Below are 14,924 nucleotides of genomic sequence, written 5' to 3' on the forward strand. Positions count from 1 at the left end.
TCACTCCAGCAAGCCCTAATCCCGCCCTACTGTCAAATCTACCAGTAATTCTTGCTTTTGCTTTTTTATATGACCCCTTACATTTCAATAATACTTTATTCTTCCATCACAGATTCTTGAGTTATTTCACCAGAATATTGAATTATAAAAACTGCTACGAAATATACACTCATAATATGAATTATCAAGATATTGTGAAGGTAGGCATATATAGATTTTATAGTCTTAACTCTGTATGTATGTACCTTGATGATATGGACTCGAGGATACACAGGAACTATTAATGCTTGTTTCAAGTAAGTAGGAACAAAACCAGTTCTAAACAAAGTACCAACAGGACCACCCTGTGCGGAAGCAAGGACCTTGTCAGCAAAGCATAAAATATGAACAGGGGTCGAAATGAGACCTGACTCAGTTGCTGCAATCGTTGATCTCCCTTATATTAAGGGAAGTAATCTCAGTTAGGCCTGGGTACCAGAAGTAGTTGTAAGTAAATATATACAATTATTTGGATGGATATTATATCACTGATAAAAGATCACAGTTTGGATTACAAAGCGGCCCACTCTGCAATTTTGTCATTGAACTACAATTTGCTCCCAGTTTGTTTTTAAATGAATCCCCAAGAGATGAAGGAGTTACTTTCCTGTAACATTAGCTTGGTAACTTCTTTTTATTCAAATGGATTATATGCTCCGGCAATTCAGCAGGAGATCGCACGCCATATGATCCTATAACAGACCCACGTAAAACAAAAAGGTTTCTTAGCAGTGGCAGTGGGATTGTAGTTTTGTATTGGTTACAGATTCAGGTGCACCACACTCCTTCTATCTGACAGCTTGGAATGTTCATTTGTTATAGATCCACACAGCAAAGAAAGACATCGCTAACTACTAATGGAAGCTTTCAACTATGCATCCATTATCGACTGAAATGCTTCATAAAGGATGTGTAAAATATAAAAATTGGAGCAGCATAATTATATGTCACGACTACATAATATATATGTGCACTTAGCACTACATAGTTTGTGTTTTCTAACGTAATTAATGTTAAGTGTTGCACTTGAACTCAATACTGGAGTGCATTCACTGTAGAATTAGGAAAATCATATACTCTTTGTGCTTTAATCGTATTAATGAAAGGTAGTAATTTGAAATGAGATAGAAACCATCCTCACATTACTGGATTGTATTTACATTAGAACTAGAAGAGTGCACTAATGTTTTCAAATTTGCATTTAAAATATATTTCTCAGTAGCATTTATTCTTGTGTATTCAAAGTTTCATTGTTATGACCTAAAACTGTAATATCAGCTCAATCTGAATTAATGTACTGACATGTTCATATATTTGCAGTAATATGTGCACAACTGACACATATTAAATCTACACCATTGAATTATACGTTTAAACTTGACATGAATAGGCCTGAATCTCTTTCGATAGGAAATGTTATTTTCCATTTCTGCTTGTATGTCTTTTTTTCGTTGCAGGATTATTCACATGATTTGACAGCTTGAGTAGTGATACAGAGCCTGAGAAAGAGACCTTGATAAGGAACCTGGAGGAACGGGTGTTAACTGGCAGTCTCTATTAAATAATGTAGTGAAGAGTCACAGGTGACCAAGGCCGACATCGTTCTCAGGACTGGTCTGGGAGAATCCACAATTGTTGCAGTTCATAATGTGAGAAAGGAAGAACGATGGAATACCTGATGGCGTGAATGGGGGGTGCCGCTTAGAAGAATTCTGTGGTATTAACTAGTGCCCTGACAGGTTGCAATTGGAGGCTATTCCTTTCTGAGAGCCACAGACCTCAAAGCTTTCTCTCTTTTTGCTCCTTAAGCTAATGCTTTATTTTTCCCTAGAAGACCCTTAACCAAGCTTCTGAAATGCTGACACCTTCCCTGATATGCAATCGCATATAAATTCATTTTTTCAACATTTTCCCCAACTATTTGAGATTTTTCCTGATTTACTAAATTTTGATTTATATAGGTTCTAAGCTAGATGACTTTAGACATTACTCATGTTTAGGATAAAAGTACGAAGACTTTTCTCTGAGCATCAGATTTATTTTAGCTAATTTTCTGTATTGCTGTAGCTGAACTTCTGTTTTGTCTCTTGATGATTCGTCTGAACGTTTTCAGGGGACTTGGCTATCCTGTTACAATCTTGTATCTTTACAGCATGTTTTTGAGACTGATTTATATTAACATGACATAAGTTGTAATATAACTCCTTAACTTTATTTTTGACTTCTGGTCCTCATTGTGTAGCCTAATGTGTTATACAGTTAATTGGAAATTGTTTGACTAATGCCAACTACCTTCACCTCTCGACTTCACGGGAAAGTTCCATCAGATAACCGATGCTGAGAGAATGGCCCAGTGCTCCATCACAATCAATATACGACAAAATAAGCTACTTTCCCGAAAATAGTTTTGTTACTAGTTAACTATTATAGATTCAAGGACTTTGCACATTCAAAATACCTGACAAGAGAATGCAAAAGGCTCAAATCTATATGAGGTCCAGACAGCAAAATATATGTCTTTCTGATTCAGTCACACTCCCATAACCTTTGAAAAGAAACCACATAAAAATCCTGTTCTTTGCCAGCCTTCATGTATTCTAAGACTTTGTAAATGTCTGCAGTGCAAGAAGGACGAAGAGCAATACCCTTGTCTTCCATTACTATAAACACACTTGCACAGAAATCAACCGTTGAAACACATTTGAAATATTGGTCCTGCTTCCTGTTTTCCTTGACCTTTGCCTGTTAAAACTGAACCTCACTCTTGTCCTTAAACTTTTTGTCCAATGCAGTAGATTCCCCATGCACTGAAATAACTGAAGATCATCCATGGTTTTCAACCCCATTTAAACTACAGATGCTGCTTAATTATAAGGATATTTACAAAATGCAGCTCACACCAGACAGCTGCTTGGCACTAGTCAGATTAGTCACTTAAATTCAGCAAGAATTATTGTGTGAAGATCAGTCTTTGTGTCTGTTCTGAAAGCTGAATGATCTGCCTGAGTAAGGGAAGCAATAGAACAGATCTTCAAAGAGAACCGAATACTACTAAAAAGACTCAGCCTCTCCTCTTTTTATTTTTGAGATAGAAACACTTAGGCTTCAATTACGTGTTCTTTGTAGCTGCATTTGATAAATAATTATAATATAGGGTTCATTATTTATTGAATGTTATAAATAACGTCAGTTCCCCCCCCTCAAAATGGAGTGTAACATGCATATTTTGGTACTTACTGCTATAAAATCCTCATATCCCATTATTTATTGGATACTTTTATGAAATTTATCTGGTAAAAAGTCTGACCATCAGTTTTTTTCTATCATAATCATAATTCCAGTCCTATATTAACAACGTTTTGCATAGGTGTTGGAATTTTCCAAAGCACTCATAATTGAGGCCCTAAAGTTTGTTTCAACCTGAACATAGGGGTGTATTGGAACGTTAAAATAAAAATTACCATTGACAGGCAATAGTATGCATTACATGTATGCTAAAGCTTTTTACACTGTTTATTTTGAACCAATGAAGTTGACTGAGAATTGGCGAAATGAGGTTACATTTGCAAGACAAGAAACTGATGAATTTGAAAGAGCTTGAAATTGATCAGTCAAAAATGCAGAACATTTTATATTATCTAGACTGGAATTGACAAAAACCATGATAATGGCCATGCAATTGCCATGACACAGGAAGGGAACATTCTTCCTTAGGCTTTTCATTTCTTAATAAATAGTTGCTAGCCCCAGCCTTAACATTTAGGGCCAGGAAAAGGTGTGAATCAGTCATGGAACTCATATTAATCACATGAAACAGAAGAGGGTAGGATCCCATGATAATGGGTCATTTCCCATTTCCAGGTTGCTTCTGAACAATTAGAGTGGACATTCTATGATTGTATTACAATGATCTTCAAAATCCACGTCACTCTTGGCTATCCTTGCTAGCTTTCCCCTCCTACATCACACAAAATAAGGCATTACAAAAGCCTTTATTGCCTGTTTGCTTCTCTCTTTATTTTACTTGAGCTCAGTAGCTGGCAACAAAATCAAACATCCGCTATTCCTCCAAATTGTTCATCCTTGGGTCACCTAAACAAGGAGACACTCCTAGTTAGTGTTCGACTTTACAGCCAAATCCTGCGCGCATCATCTTCATCTGACCACCAATGAATTTCCTCAAGGGCCGCAATTAGGCCCATTTTTCTCTTACTTTAAACTTACAGATGCAAGATGGTCTTTTTTAGCTTCAACTACAATGCAGGTGACATCCATCTTAATCTCACCACTGTCAACCTATACATGTGGTTCATTCCACTTTCACAGACTTCCACTTGGCAGTTTCCATCTGAAGGTGAACATATCAAAAAAGAACATAATATGACATCCAACACTGATACAAAATATGGAAGCTAAAAAACAATCAGCCTCATGAGAACAGCAAGGTTTCAACACAAGCATCACCTTGCTGACGGTTTAGGTCATTAGGGTGTTGCACCTTTTCTGAGCCAAATGTCATCTAATCCCAGGCACATAAGCGAATCTCTAATTCTTAGCAGCGGAGACCCAGAATGTGTACGATCCAGTACCTTCGGCAGAAGCTCCTTTTACTAACATACGAAGGTACAGAAGTATGTTACTGTGAACGTATCTAGTTTACCTTTCTGCTGCAGCATGGTAGTCTGGCTGTCTGTCTGTGCTCATATTGGCCCATATTTATACCTTTTTAGGGCTGCATTTGTGTCATTTTTTGACGCAAAAGTGGCACCAACTTACAAAATACAATTGTATTTTGTAGGTTTGCGCTGCTTTTGCGTCACAAAATGATGCACATACGGCGCTAAAAAAGTATAAATATGGGCTCTAGTACTCTAGTATAGTATAAATTACTCCCCTCTAAATGTTTCATGTCTGCTTGAAAGAGAGCTAAGAGCTTGATGGAAGTGCTTGAGCTAACTCTTATAAGCTGCGGGCTTTCTGTGACCTGACCTATAGTATAAGGATTCCAGAGCTGCCGTGAGGTTTTTCTACTGATTTAAAGTGGCTGCTGAAACATTTGGCACAGATTTCTCTAGAGAATCTCTGTCTATATCCCTGACCCCTTAGTTACTGTGCCTAGAGACTCAAGCTGTGGTTCACTGATGGAGTCGGCAGATACCTAAAGTTGCCTGCTGTTTTGGGCAGAGAGGACGTAGCCAAGTAGTTCAGGCGAGGCTGATCCTTTGGGGTGTAGATTAACTAATTTGTATGACGTTGGTCACCTGCTGTTATGATACAGAAAATGTAATAATTGGTGATTTGGAAATGTTTGCTGAATCATTTCGTTCACATTGTTCCATCTACATCACTTTATGAAGTGGCTAAAGATTTTACCCAATCCACACTATGGTGTTGGAGTCATTTCTTGCGGCATGTAAAAATAGAAGGCTCTTTTCCTCTGTTTCTCATTATTACTCTTTAGAGTGTTATGATTTAAAATGGGAAGGGTCAGTGGGAGTTTAGAGCTAGAATGTGTGAGTTGTCTATGCCAGGCCTGCAATAATGAGTTGAAACTTACCTGTTCTCTTTGTGATTTTTTGAGGACACATCAAGTTTTAGTTACAATTTGCAGCCAGAGGAGGCCAGGACCCGCGGATCTTGGAATATTGGCATATTGGTAAATGGGCATTTTGGCAATCACGGTTGCATATCTTGGCTGGAATTCAACCAGGGAACTTACTGAAAGACCTAGCGATGTATTTGTGATCTATGGAGTTACACTAAAGGTATAGGGTAGATTCACAGCTACGTGGACTCAATCTGCTTCTCATACTGTGACATCATTATAGTATACGTTGCTCTGTATGCGTGCCTTCACTGTTTACTGTGGATTCTATGTTAGGCACACAACACATCATGATGTAGATAGACTTATGGTAAGTGTGGAAAGCATATACACTGTCTTGGGACAATGCAGTGACATGGCTACTTGATTAAGGTCACATCCGCAGCCTTTATGTGTGGCCAACTTGATTTTGTGTTGCTTGCTGCAAGCTCTGGCCGATCAAGTTATCTCAGACAGTTAATGGTTGAGAGAAAACTGAACGCTTGCATTCAACAGTGCCACTTACAGACTGTATTATGGTCACTGCTCCCTCCGAAATAAATGTAATTCATTACAATGAACATTAAAAATACGGATAACCTAATTTATTGGAAGTCCATCTACTGTACACTCATGTACACATAACGCTACTGGAATCTAAAGGTGAATTATTGTACTAATGCCAATTGCTTGGTAAGGAATTATTAGAGGACACAACACCCACATGCTGGATGAGGCTTAATGGAATTGCCAGACTTTCTGGTAAGAACTTCCTGAAGTTACTTCAAAGCCTATATTTGATGAACTTTTTCTAATGATTCTTTGTTCGAGAGGCACACCTCTGCTAAAATCTGCTCACCAACTCTATTAAATATGGAAGACTAATATACTTATGTGTCTCGGGCATATCTACTCTCTTCCTACTATCTTCCAGACTTTCATCTCACAGAGAGAGATTCCTTCCACAGTTCTTTATCCTTTTTAAGACGTGGACTCCAACCCTGGACACCATTACCATGGGTAAGGACTCACTAATGATTTATACTGTGTAGTACAACACCCTTTTTCCGTTGGTCCCAGTGACCCATTGCCAGTTAATATAGCAGTCCTTTGGCATCCCAGGCTGGTTTCTTAGGCCATTTTAAAATTATTTTAGATCACTTTATAGGCTCACCTCAGGAACTGTCGCCTGTACAAAAGCCTCCAATAACACTAGCCTCAAAAATGGAACATTTATGAAGCCAACGAGCCATTATGAATTCATTTCTGATATTAGACATTTTCTTCTGCATTATATATATATATATATATATATATATATATATATATATATATATATATATATATATACACACATATATATATATATATACACACATATATATATATATGGAAAATGGCACTTACCCAGTGTACATCTGTTCGTGGCATTAGTTGCTGCAGATTCACATGCTGTGCACATCCCGCCATCTGGTGTTGGGCTCGGAGTGTTACAAGTTGTTTTTCTTCAAAGAAGTCTTTTCGAGTCACGAGATCGAGGGACTCCTCCCATTTCGGCTCCATTGCGCATGGGCGTCGACTCCATCTTAGATTGTTTTCCCCGCAGAGGGTGAGGTAGGAGTTGTGTATGCTAGTAATAGTGCCCATGCAATGGAGTGAATACGTATGTACATAATGTAGTTTAAAGTAATATACTTACAAATTTACAAATGTTCAAGATCAACTTCTAAACGGCTACAGGCTTCCGGGGAGGCGGGTGGGCGCATGTGAATCTGCAGCGACTAATGCCACGAACAGATGTACACTGGGTAAGTGACATTTTCCGTTCAATGGCATGTGTAGCTGCAGATACACATGCTGTGCATAGACTAGTAAGCAGTTATGTCCCCAAAAGCGGTGGCTCAGCCTGTAGGAGTTGAAGTTGTTTGAAACAATGTTCGTAGTTCTGCTTGGCCTACTGTGGCTTGTTGTGCCGTTAGCACATCTACACAGTAGTGTTTGGTAAATGTATGAGGCGTAGACCATGTAGCTGCCTTACATATTTCGGTCATTGGAATATTTCCTAGAAAGGCCATGGTAGCACTTTTCTTTCTAGTTGAGTGTGCCTTTGGTGTAATAGGCAGTTCTCTTTTTGCTTTAAGATAACAGGCTTGAATGCACTTAACTATCCATCTAGCAATGCCTTGTTTAGAAATTGGATTTCCTGTATGAGGTTTTTGGAAAGCAATAAATAATTGTTTTGTTTTCCGAATTAGTTTTGTTCTGTCAATGTAGTACATTAACGCTCTTTTGATGTCTAATGTATGTAGTGCTCTTTCAGCTACAGAGTCTGGCTGTGGGAAGAACACTGGTAATTCTACTGTTTGATTTAAGTGGAACGGTGATATGACTTTTGGTAAAAATTTAGGATTTGTCCGTAGAACTACTTTATGCTTGTGTATTTGAATAAATTGTTCTTGTATGGTAAATGCTTGAATCTCACTTACTCTTCTTAAAGATGTGATGGTAATTAAAAATGCAACTTCCCATGTTAAGTATTGCATTTCACAAGAGTGCATGGGCTCAAAAGGTGGACCCATGAGTCGTGTTAAGACAATGTTGAGGTTCCATGAAGGAACTGGTGGTGTTCTTGGTGGTATAATTCTCTTTAGGCCTTCCATAACTGCTTTTATGACTGGCATCCTAAATAGAGAAGTTGAGTGCATAATTTGCAGGTAAGCTGAAATTGCTGTAAGATGTATTTTAATGGAAGAAAAAGCTAGCTTTGACTTTTGCAAATGTAGTAAGTATCCTACGATGTCTTTGGCAGATGCGTGTAAGGGTTGAATTTGATTATTATGGCAGTAATAAACAAATCTTTTCCACTTATTTGCATAGCAATGTCTAGTGGTAGGTTTCCTAGCTTGTTTTATGACCTCCATACATTCCTGTGTAAGGTCTAAGTGTCCGAACTCTAGGACTTCAGGAGCCAGATTGCTAGATTCAGCGATGCTGGGTTTGGGTGTCTGATCTGTTGTTTGTGTTGCGTTAACAGATCTGGTATGTTTGGTAGTTTGACATGAGGCACTACTGAGAGGTCTAGTAGTGTTGTGTACCAAGGTTGTCTTGCCCATGTTGGTGCTATTAGTATGAGTTTGAGTTTGTTTTGACTCAACTTGTTTACTAGATATGGAAGGAGTGGGAGAGGGGGAAAAGCGTAAGCAAATATCCCTGACCAGCCCATCCATAACGCATTGCCCTGAGACTGATCTTGTGGGTACCTGGATGCGAAGTTTTGGCATTTTGCGTTTTCCTTTGTTGCAAATAGATCTATTTGTGGAGTTCCCCAACTGTGGAAGTAAGTATTCAGTATTTGGGGGTGAATCTCCCCATTCGTGGATCTGTTGGTGATCCCGAGAGAGATTGTCTGCTAACTGATTCTGAATTCCTGGAATAAATTGTGCTATTAGACGAATGTGGTTGTGAATCGCCCAATGCCATATTCTCTGTGCCAGGAGACACAACTGTGTTGAGTGTGTCCCTCCCTGTTTGTTTAGGTAATACATAGTTGTCATGTTGTCTGTTTTGACAAGAATGTGTTTGTGGCTTATTATGGGTTGAAATGCTTTCAGCGCTAGAAATACTGCCAATAGTTCTAAGTGATTTATGTGAAACTGTTTTTGGTGAGTGTCCCAATGTCCTTGGATGCTGTATTGATTGAGGTGTGCTCCCCACCCTATCATGGAGGCATCTGTTGTTATTACATATTGTGGCACTGGGTCTTGGAAAGGCCGCCCTTGGTTTAAATTTATACTGTTCCACCATTGAAGCGAGATGTATGTTTGGCGGTCTACCAACACCAGATCTAGAAGTTGACCCTGTGCCTGTGACCACTGTGATGTTAGGCACTGTTGTAAGGGCCGCATGTGCAACCTTGCGTTTGGGACAATGGCTATGCATGAGGACATCATGCCTAGGAGTTTCATCACCATTTTGACTTGTATTTTTTGTTTTGGATACATGGCCTGTATTACATTGTGAAATGCCTGAACCCTTTGTGGACTTGGAGTGGCAATCCCTTTTGTTGTGTTGATTGTAGCCCCTAAGTATTGCTGTGTTTGACACGGCAGAAGGTGTGACTTTGGGTAGTTGATTGAGAAACCTAGTTTGTGGAGGGTTTCTATGACATACTTTGTGTGTTGTGAACACCATTTTAGCGTGTTGGTTTTGATTAACCAATCGTCTAGGTACGGGAACACATGTATTTGCTGCCTTCTGATATGTGCAGCTACGACTGCCAGGCACTTTGTAAAAACTCTTGGCGCAGTTGTTATTCCGAATGGCAACACCTTGAATTGGTAATGTATCCCTTGGAATACAAACCTTAAGTACTTTCTGTGTGAAGGATGTATCGTATATGGAAATATGCATCCTTTAGGTCTAGTGTTGTCATGTAGTCTTGTTGTTTGAGCAGTGGGATTACGTCTTGTAATGTCACCATGTGAAAGTGATCTGATTTGATGTAGGTATTTAATGTTCTGAGATCTAATATAGGTCTTAGACTCTTGTCCTTTTTGGGTATGAGAAAGTACAGAGAGTAAACTCCTGTTCCTTTCTGGTGTTCTGGTACTAATTCTATTGCTTCTTTCAGTAGCAATGCTTGAACTTCTAGTCCTAGAAGATCTATATGTTGTTTTGACATATTGTGTGTTTTCGGTGGGACGTTTGGAGGGAATTTGAGAAATTCTATGCAATAACCATGCTGGATAATTGCCAGTACCCAAGTGTCTGTTGTTATCTCCTCCCAATGTTTGTAAAATTGGCTTATTCTTCCCCCCACAGGTGTTATGTGTTGGGGATGTGTGACTTGGAAGTCACTGCTTGTTTTGAGGGGTTTTGGGGCTTTGGAACTTCCCTTTATTTTTTTGGAATTGTCCCCCTCTATATTGCCCCCGAAAACTTCCCCGCTGATATTGGCCTTGATAAGTGGGCCTTGCTTGTGAGGTTGTGGGTTCTGTGCTTTGTCGTCGAAAACCCCCTCTAAACTGTATTTTTCGAAATGTGCCTCTGCTCTTTGGCCGTGTCAGTGTCTTTTTTAAGTTTTTAGATCGCAGTGTCCACATCCGGCCCAAACAACTGCTGTCCGTTGAATGGCATATTCAGCACAGCTTGCTGTATTTCTGGTTTAAATCCTGATGTACGCAGCCATGCATGTCTCCTTATTGTTACTGCTGTGTTGACAGTTCTAGCAGCTGTGTCTGCAGCGTCCATTGCTGACCGTATCTGATTGTTGGAGATACTCTGTCCTTCTTCTCCTACCTGCTGCGCTCTCTTTTGGAACTCCTTGGGCAAATGTTCTATAAAGTGTTGCATTTTGTCCCAATGGGCCCTATCGTATCTGGCCAACAAAGCCTGTGAACTGGCAATACGCCACTGGTTTGCTGCTTGTGCCGCCACCCTCTTGCCTGCTGCGTCTAATTTTTTACTTTCTTTATCTGGAGGTGGTGCATCTCCTGAAGTATGTGAGTTCGCTCTTTTGCGCGCTGCCCCTACTACAACTGAGTCCGGTGTTAGCTGTTGTGTGATGTACACGGGGTCTGTTGGTGGCGGTTTATATTTTTTCTCCACTCTTGGAGTAATGGCCCTTCCTTTTACAGGCTCCTCAAACACTTGTCTGGAGTGTTTTAGCATTCCGGGTAGCATAGGAAGACTTTGATAGTGGTTGTGTGTGGACGACAGTGTGTTAAAAAGAAAGTCGTCTTCAATGGGCTCAGCATGCAGGCTGACATTATGAAATGCTGCTGCTCTCGACACCACCTGTGCGTAGGCTGTACTATCCTCTGGTGGCGACGGTCTAGCTGGATAACATTCAGGACTATTATCTGACACTGGTGCGTCATAAAGGTCCCATGCGTCAGGGTCATCTTGACTCATTCCTGTATGAGTTGGGGATTGCATCAATGGTGGAGTGGCCACCGGTGATGGTTGCGGAGAGCATTGTGGAGATGGTGGCGGGGTTACTTGTTTAGCCACCTTTGCCTGTGGCTGCTTGTCTTTTTCCTGAATGGCAAGTTTATGTTTCATTTTAATCGGAGGGAGAGTATTGATCTTCCCTGTTTCTTTTTGGCTATGGAGCCTTCTTTGTGTATAGTCTGGCTCTATTGTTTCCAATTCCTGTCCAAATCTATGTGTCTTCATTTGTGTGGACAGTCCTTGTTCCTCAGTGTAGGAACTTGTTTTCGGTTCCGAGGCCGGATGTTTCGGTATCGAAACCTTTTCGGCTGCTTTTTTCGGTTCCGACGAAACCTTCTTTACTTTCGGCGTCGTGGTGTCTCGGTGCCGCCCCATTTCGGTGCTGCTATCTCGGTGCCGACCTGCTCGGAGCCACTATCTCGAGCCCGAGATTGCTGTGTGGCGGTATCTCGACCGGAGTCGGATGACTTCGCCACCAGCGTGCCCTTTTTCGGTGCCGATGATCGGTCACCTATTTTTCGGGTTAAGCCATGGCCTGTTGGCGGTGGCGTCCCCTGGGCTTTAGTGGTTTTTTTGTGAGTTTTGTGTTTCGACGTCTTACTCACGGTTTTCGGCGTTTCTTCGGGATCGAATTCATCCGAGTCCGATTCCTGGATGGAGAATGTTTCTTCCTCCTCCTCGAAACGCTCTTGTCCTGTCGGCGCCGACGCCATTTGCAGTCTCCTTGCTCTTCGGTCTTCCTGGACCAAAACGCTCGACAGGCTTCACAAGTATCTTCCTTGTGTTCCGGCGACAAACACAAGTTACAGACCAGATGCTGATCTGTATATGGATACTTGTTATGGCATTTTGGGCAGAAGCGGAATGGGGTCCGTTCCATCAGCCTTGAAGAGACACGTGGCCGGGCCCGACCAGGCCTCGACGGGGGATCGAAAAAACCCCAAAGGGCCACCGGAGCTCTTCAAAAGTCGGTGTCGATCTGTTGTAACTAACCCGATACCGAACGCAAACAATACCGACGATTTTTCCGAGATTCGAACTAACTTTCCGACCCGAAACACGGAGCGAAAAGGAACACATCCGAACCCGATGGCGGAAAAAAAACAATCTAAGATGGAGTCGACGCCCATGCGCAATGGAGCCGAAATGGGAGGAGTCCCTCGATCTCGTGACTCGAAAAGACTTCTTCGAAGAAAAACAACTTGTAACACTCCAAGCCCAACACCAGATGGCGGGATGTGCACAGCATGTGTATCTGCAGCTACACATGCCATCGAACATATATATATATATATAATATTGCACAACAAAAGGAATACTTAGCATTTTTCTTAAGATGAACTTTTACTTCCTAAATGAATCACAACGGTGACATGGCAGAGTTATTCCAGAGCAAACGTATGTGACATGTCATTCTTACCTTCAGAACAGCAAAGTTGTTCAGGTGCCAGCACTGGATTGTGGTGATATTTACTTCTTCCCGTACGAGCTGGCAACCATCAGAGCTCCATCCACCGGATCCTTCCAGCAGGTCGAAGTTCCAGTATGCTGGCACTGGGTCCCCTCCTTCTATGAGGTGCCTTAGTGAGACCATCACAGGATCGCTTAGATTACTTATGCTGCATCCTCCTGCAGGAGAGTGAATATGGGTTAGAGTCACTTTGTCGTAGAGCAGATTATGGGTTTGTAGTCCAAATTAGCTCATTTTGATATATGTGAGATTTGCAAGGAAAACAATGAAATAACAACGTAATTCCCAAAATATAAGCATAAGAGAAACTGTAGCTTGCTCATTTGAATCATACTAACCTTCCCTATGTCAAAGTCGGCTAGAATGTAATGGAAAATGGATGGATGTTGCTGCCTTTTAAAGGAAAGTCGCAGCTCACTACCACGTTTAAGAACAACTAGCCTATTGCTGTCCTGCCAAGAAATAACCTGACTTTCCAAAACTGATTTATTTGTAGATAAATATTTAGCATCAATTTACCACCTTTTGGCTTCGTAAGAGTACCAGTCCTGCATTGGACTAACATGGCTGGGTGTGGGGTTAGTACGGTCAAAGCAGTTTGAAAGGTGTTGTCAATTTGATCAAAGTGGGGTCATTAGTATTGAGAATTTGGGGAAATCCAAGCGGTAGCTGTTCGGATTAATTGCCTACACTGGCTCCCAGTCAACAACTGCATCACATATGTACTCCTGATCCACACCTTCAAGGCACTGCACAACAAAGGACCAGCAAACCTCAACCACCGCCTCATTTTCTACATACCCAAGAATGTAGTAGTGGATAATTTATCTCGCTTAGTAACGGATCTGTATAAAAGTGAAGTTAATGATGAAGAGTTGGAAGAGGAAATGAATGTATGTGCAATTGAAGGTAATACAATTTCACAGGATGAATGGAAAAAAAATGACACAGAGTATTCAAAGGGTTATCAGAAAATAATGGATTCTTATTCTGGAGAATGAGATTGGTCCCACCGGTGAGAGAGTCGTTCATAAACTTGCCACATGACGGACATCAAGGTATCTCGAAGACTAAGGAAAGGTTAAGAACTGTTTATTGGTGGCCTGAACAGGATAATGAAACAGAAAGATTCATAAGAGATTGTGTGCAGCATATGACTAGTGACAACATTTTATAACCCAGAGTGCAACCTATGGTGATAAGAAAGATACCGGAGGGGCCACTGAAGGAAGTTGCATTAGATATTCTTGGAATAATTTATTCTAAATCAGAGCCAATATTTGTGATTGTATTCCTGGATTTGTTTTCAAAATGGCCAGAAGTGATGTTTACACTTAGGGCGGAAACTAAGCATATAATTGGATTCCTAAGTGAGCTGAAAAGCAGAGAGGGGGCCCCAGGTGCCCTATTGACTGATAATGGTGTTCAGTTAGTCTCTAGAGAGATGGAAAAAATGTTAACTGATAGACGGTTTAAACACAAGAGATGTGCTTTTTATCACCCTGAAACCCATGTAGTGGTTGAACGCTTTCATAGGGTGTTGAAAGAAACCATCAGAATGGCTGAAGATAATGCACAAGAATGAAAAGAAGAAGGGAGAAAGAAAGTTGAAATTTATCACCTGACCCGACACAGGGTGACAGAAGAGCCACCATTCGAATTATTTAGGAGGAGGAAACCTAACAGCAACATGACAACCTCGTGGATTGATGAAAAGTGAGGTGGAAAAGGAGGAAATGTAAAGACGAGGGACAGAGAAATTGAAGAAAGACTATTGAAGGGAAAAAAGAAAATGAAAGACAGGAAAAAATGGTTTGATAATAAAAAAAGGGGTCAAGGTTACCAGTGTGCTAATAGGAGCTTCTGTATTCATCAGGA

General features: G+C 40.7%; 1 protein-coding gene across 1 annotated transcript in view; it reads right to left on the minus strand.

Annotated features, from left to right (window-relative positions):
* ADGRA2 (adhesion G protein-coupled receptor A2) overlaps positions 1-14,924 on the minus strand; it is a 402,513-nt gene that overhangs the window by 19,650 nt on the left and 367,939 nt on the right. Inside the window, exon 14 of the mRNA XM_069213453.1 lies at positions 12,996-13,204. Within this exon, the coding sequence (XP_069069554.1) occupies positions 12,996-13,204 (209 nt within the window). The remainder of the gene's footprint in view (positions 1-12,995; positions 13,205-14,924) is intronic.

This window comes from Pleurodeles waltl, chromosome 11, assembly GCF_031143425.1.
Source record: "Pleurodeles waltl isolate 20211129_DDA chromosome 11, aPleWal1.hap1.20221129, whole genome shotgun sequence".
Taxonomy (NCBI): Eukaryota; Metazoa; Chordata; class Amphibia; order Caudata; family Salamandridae; genus Pleurodeles; species Pleurodeles waltl.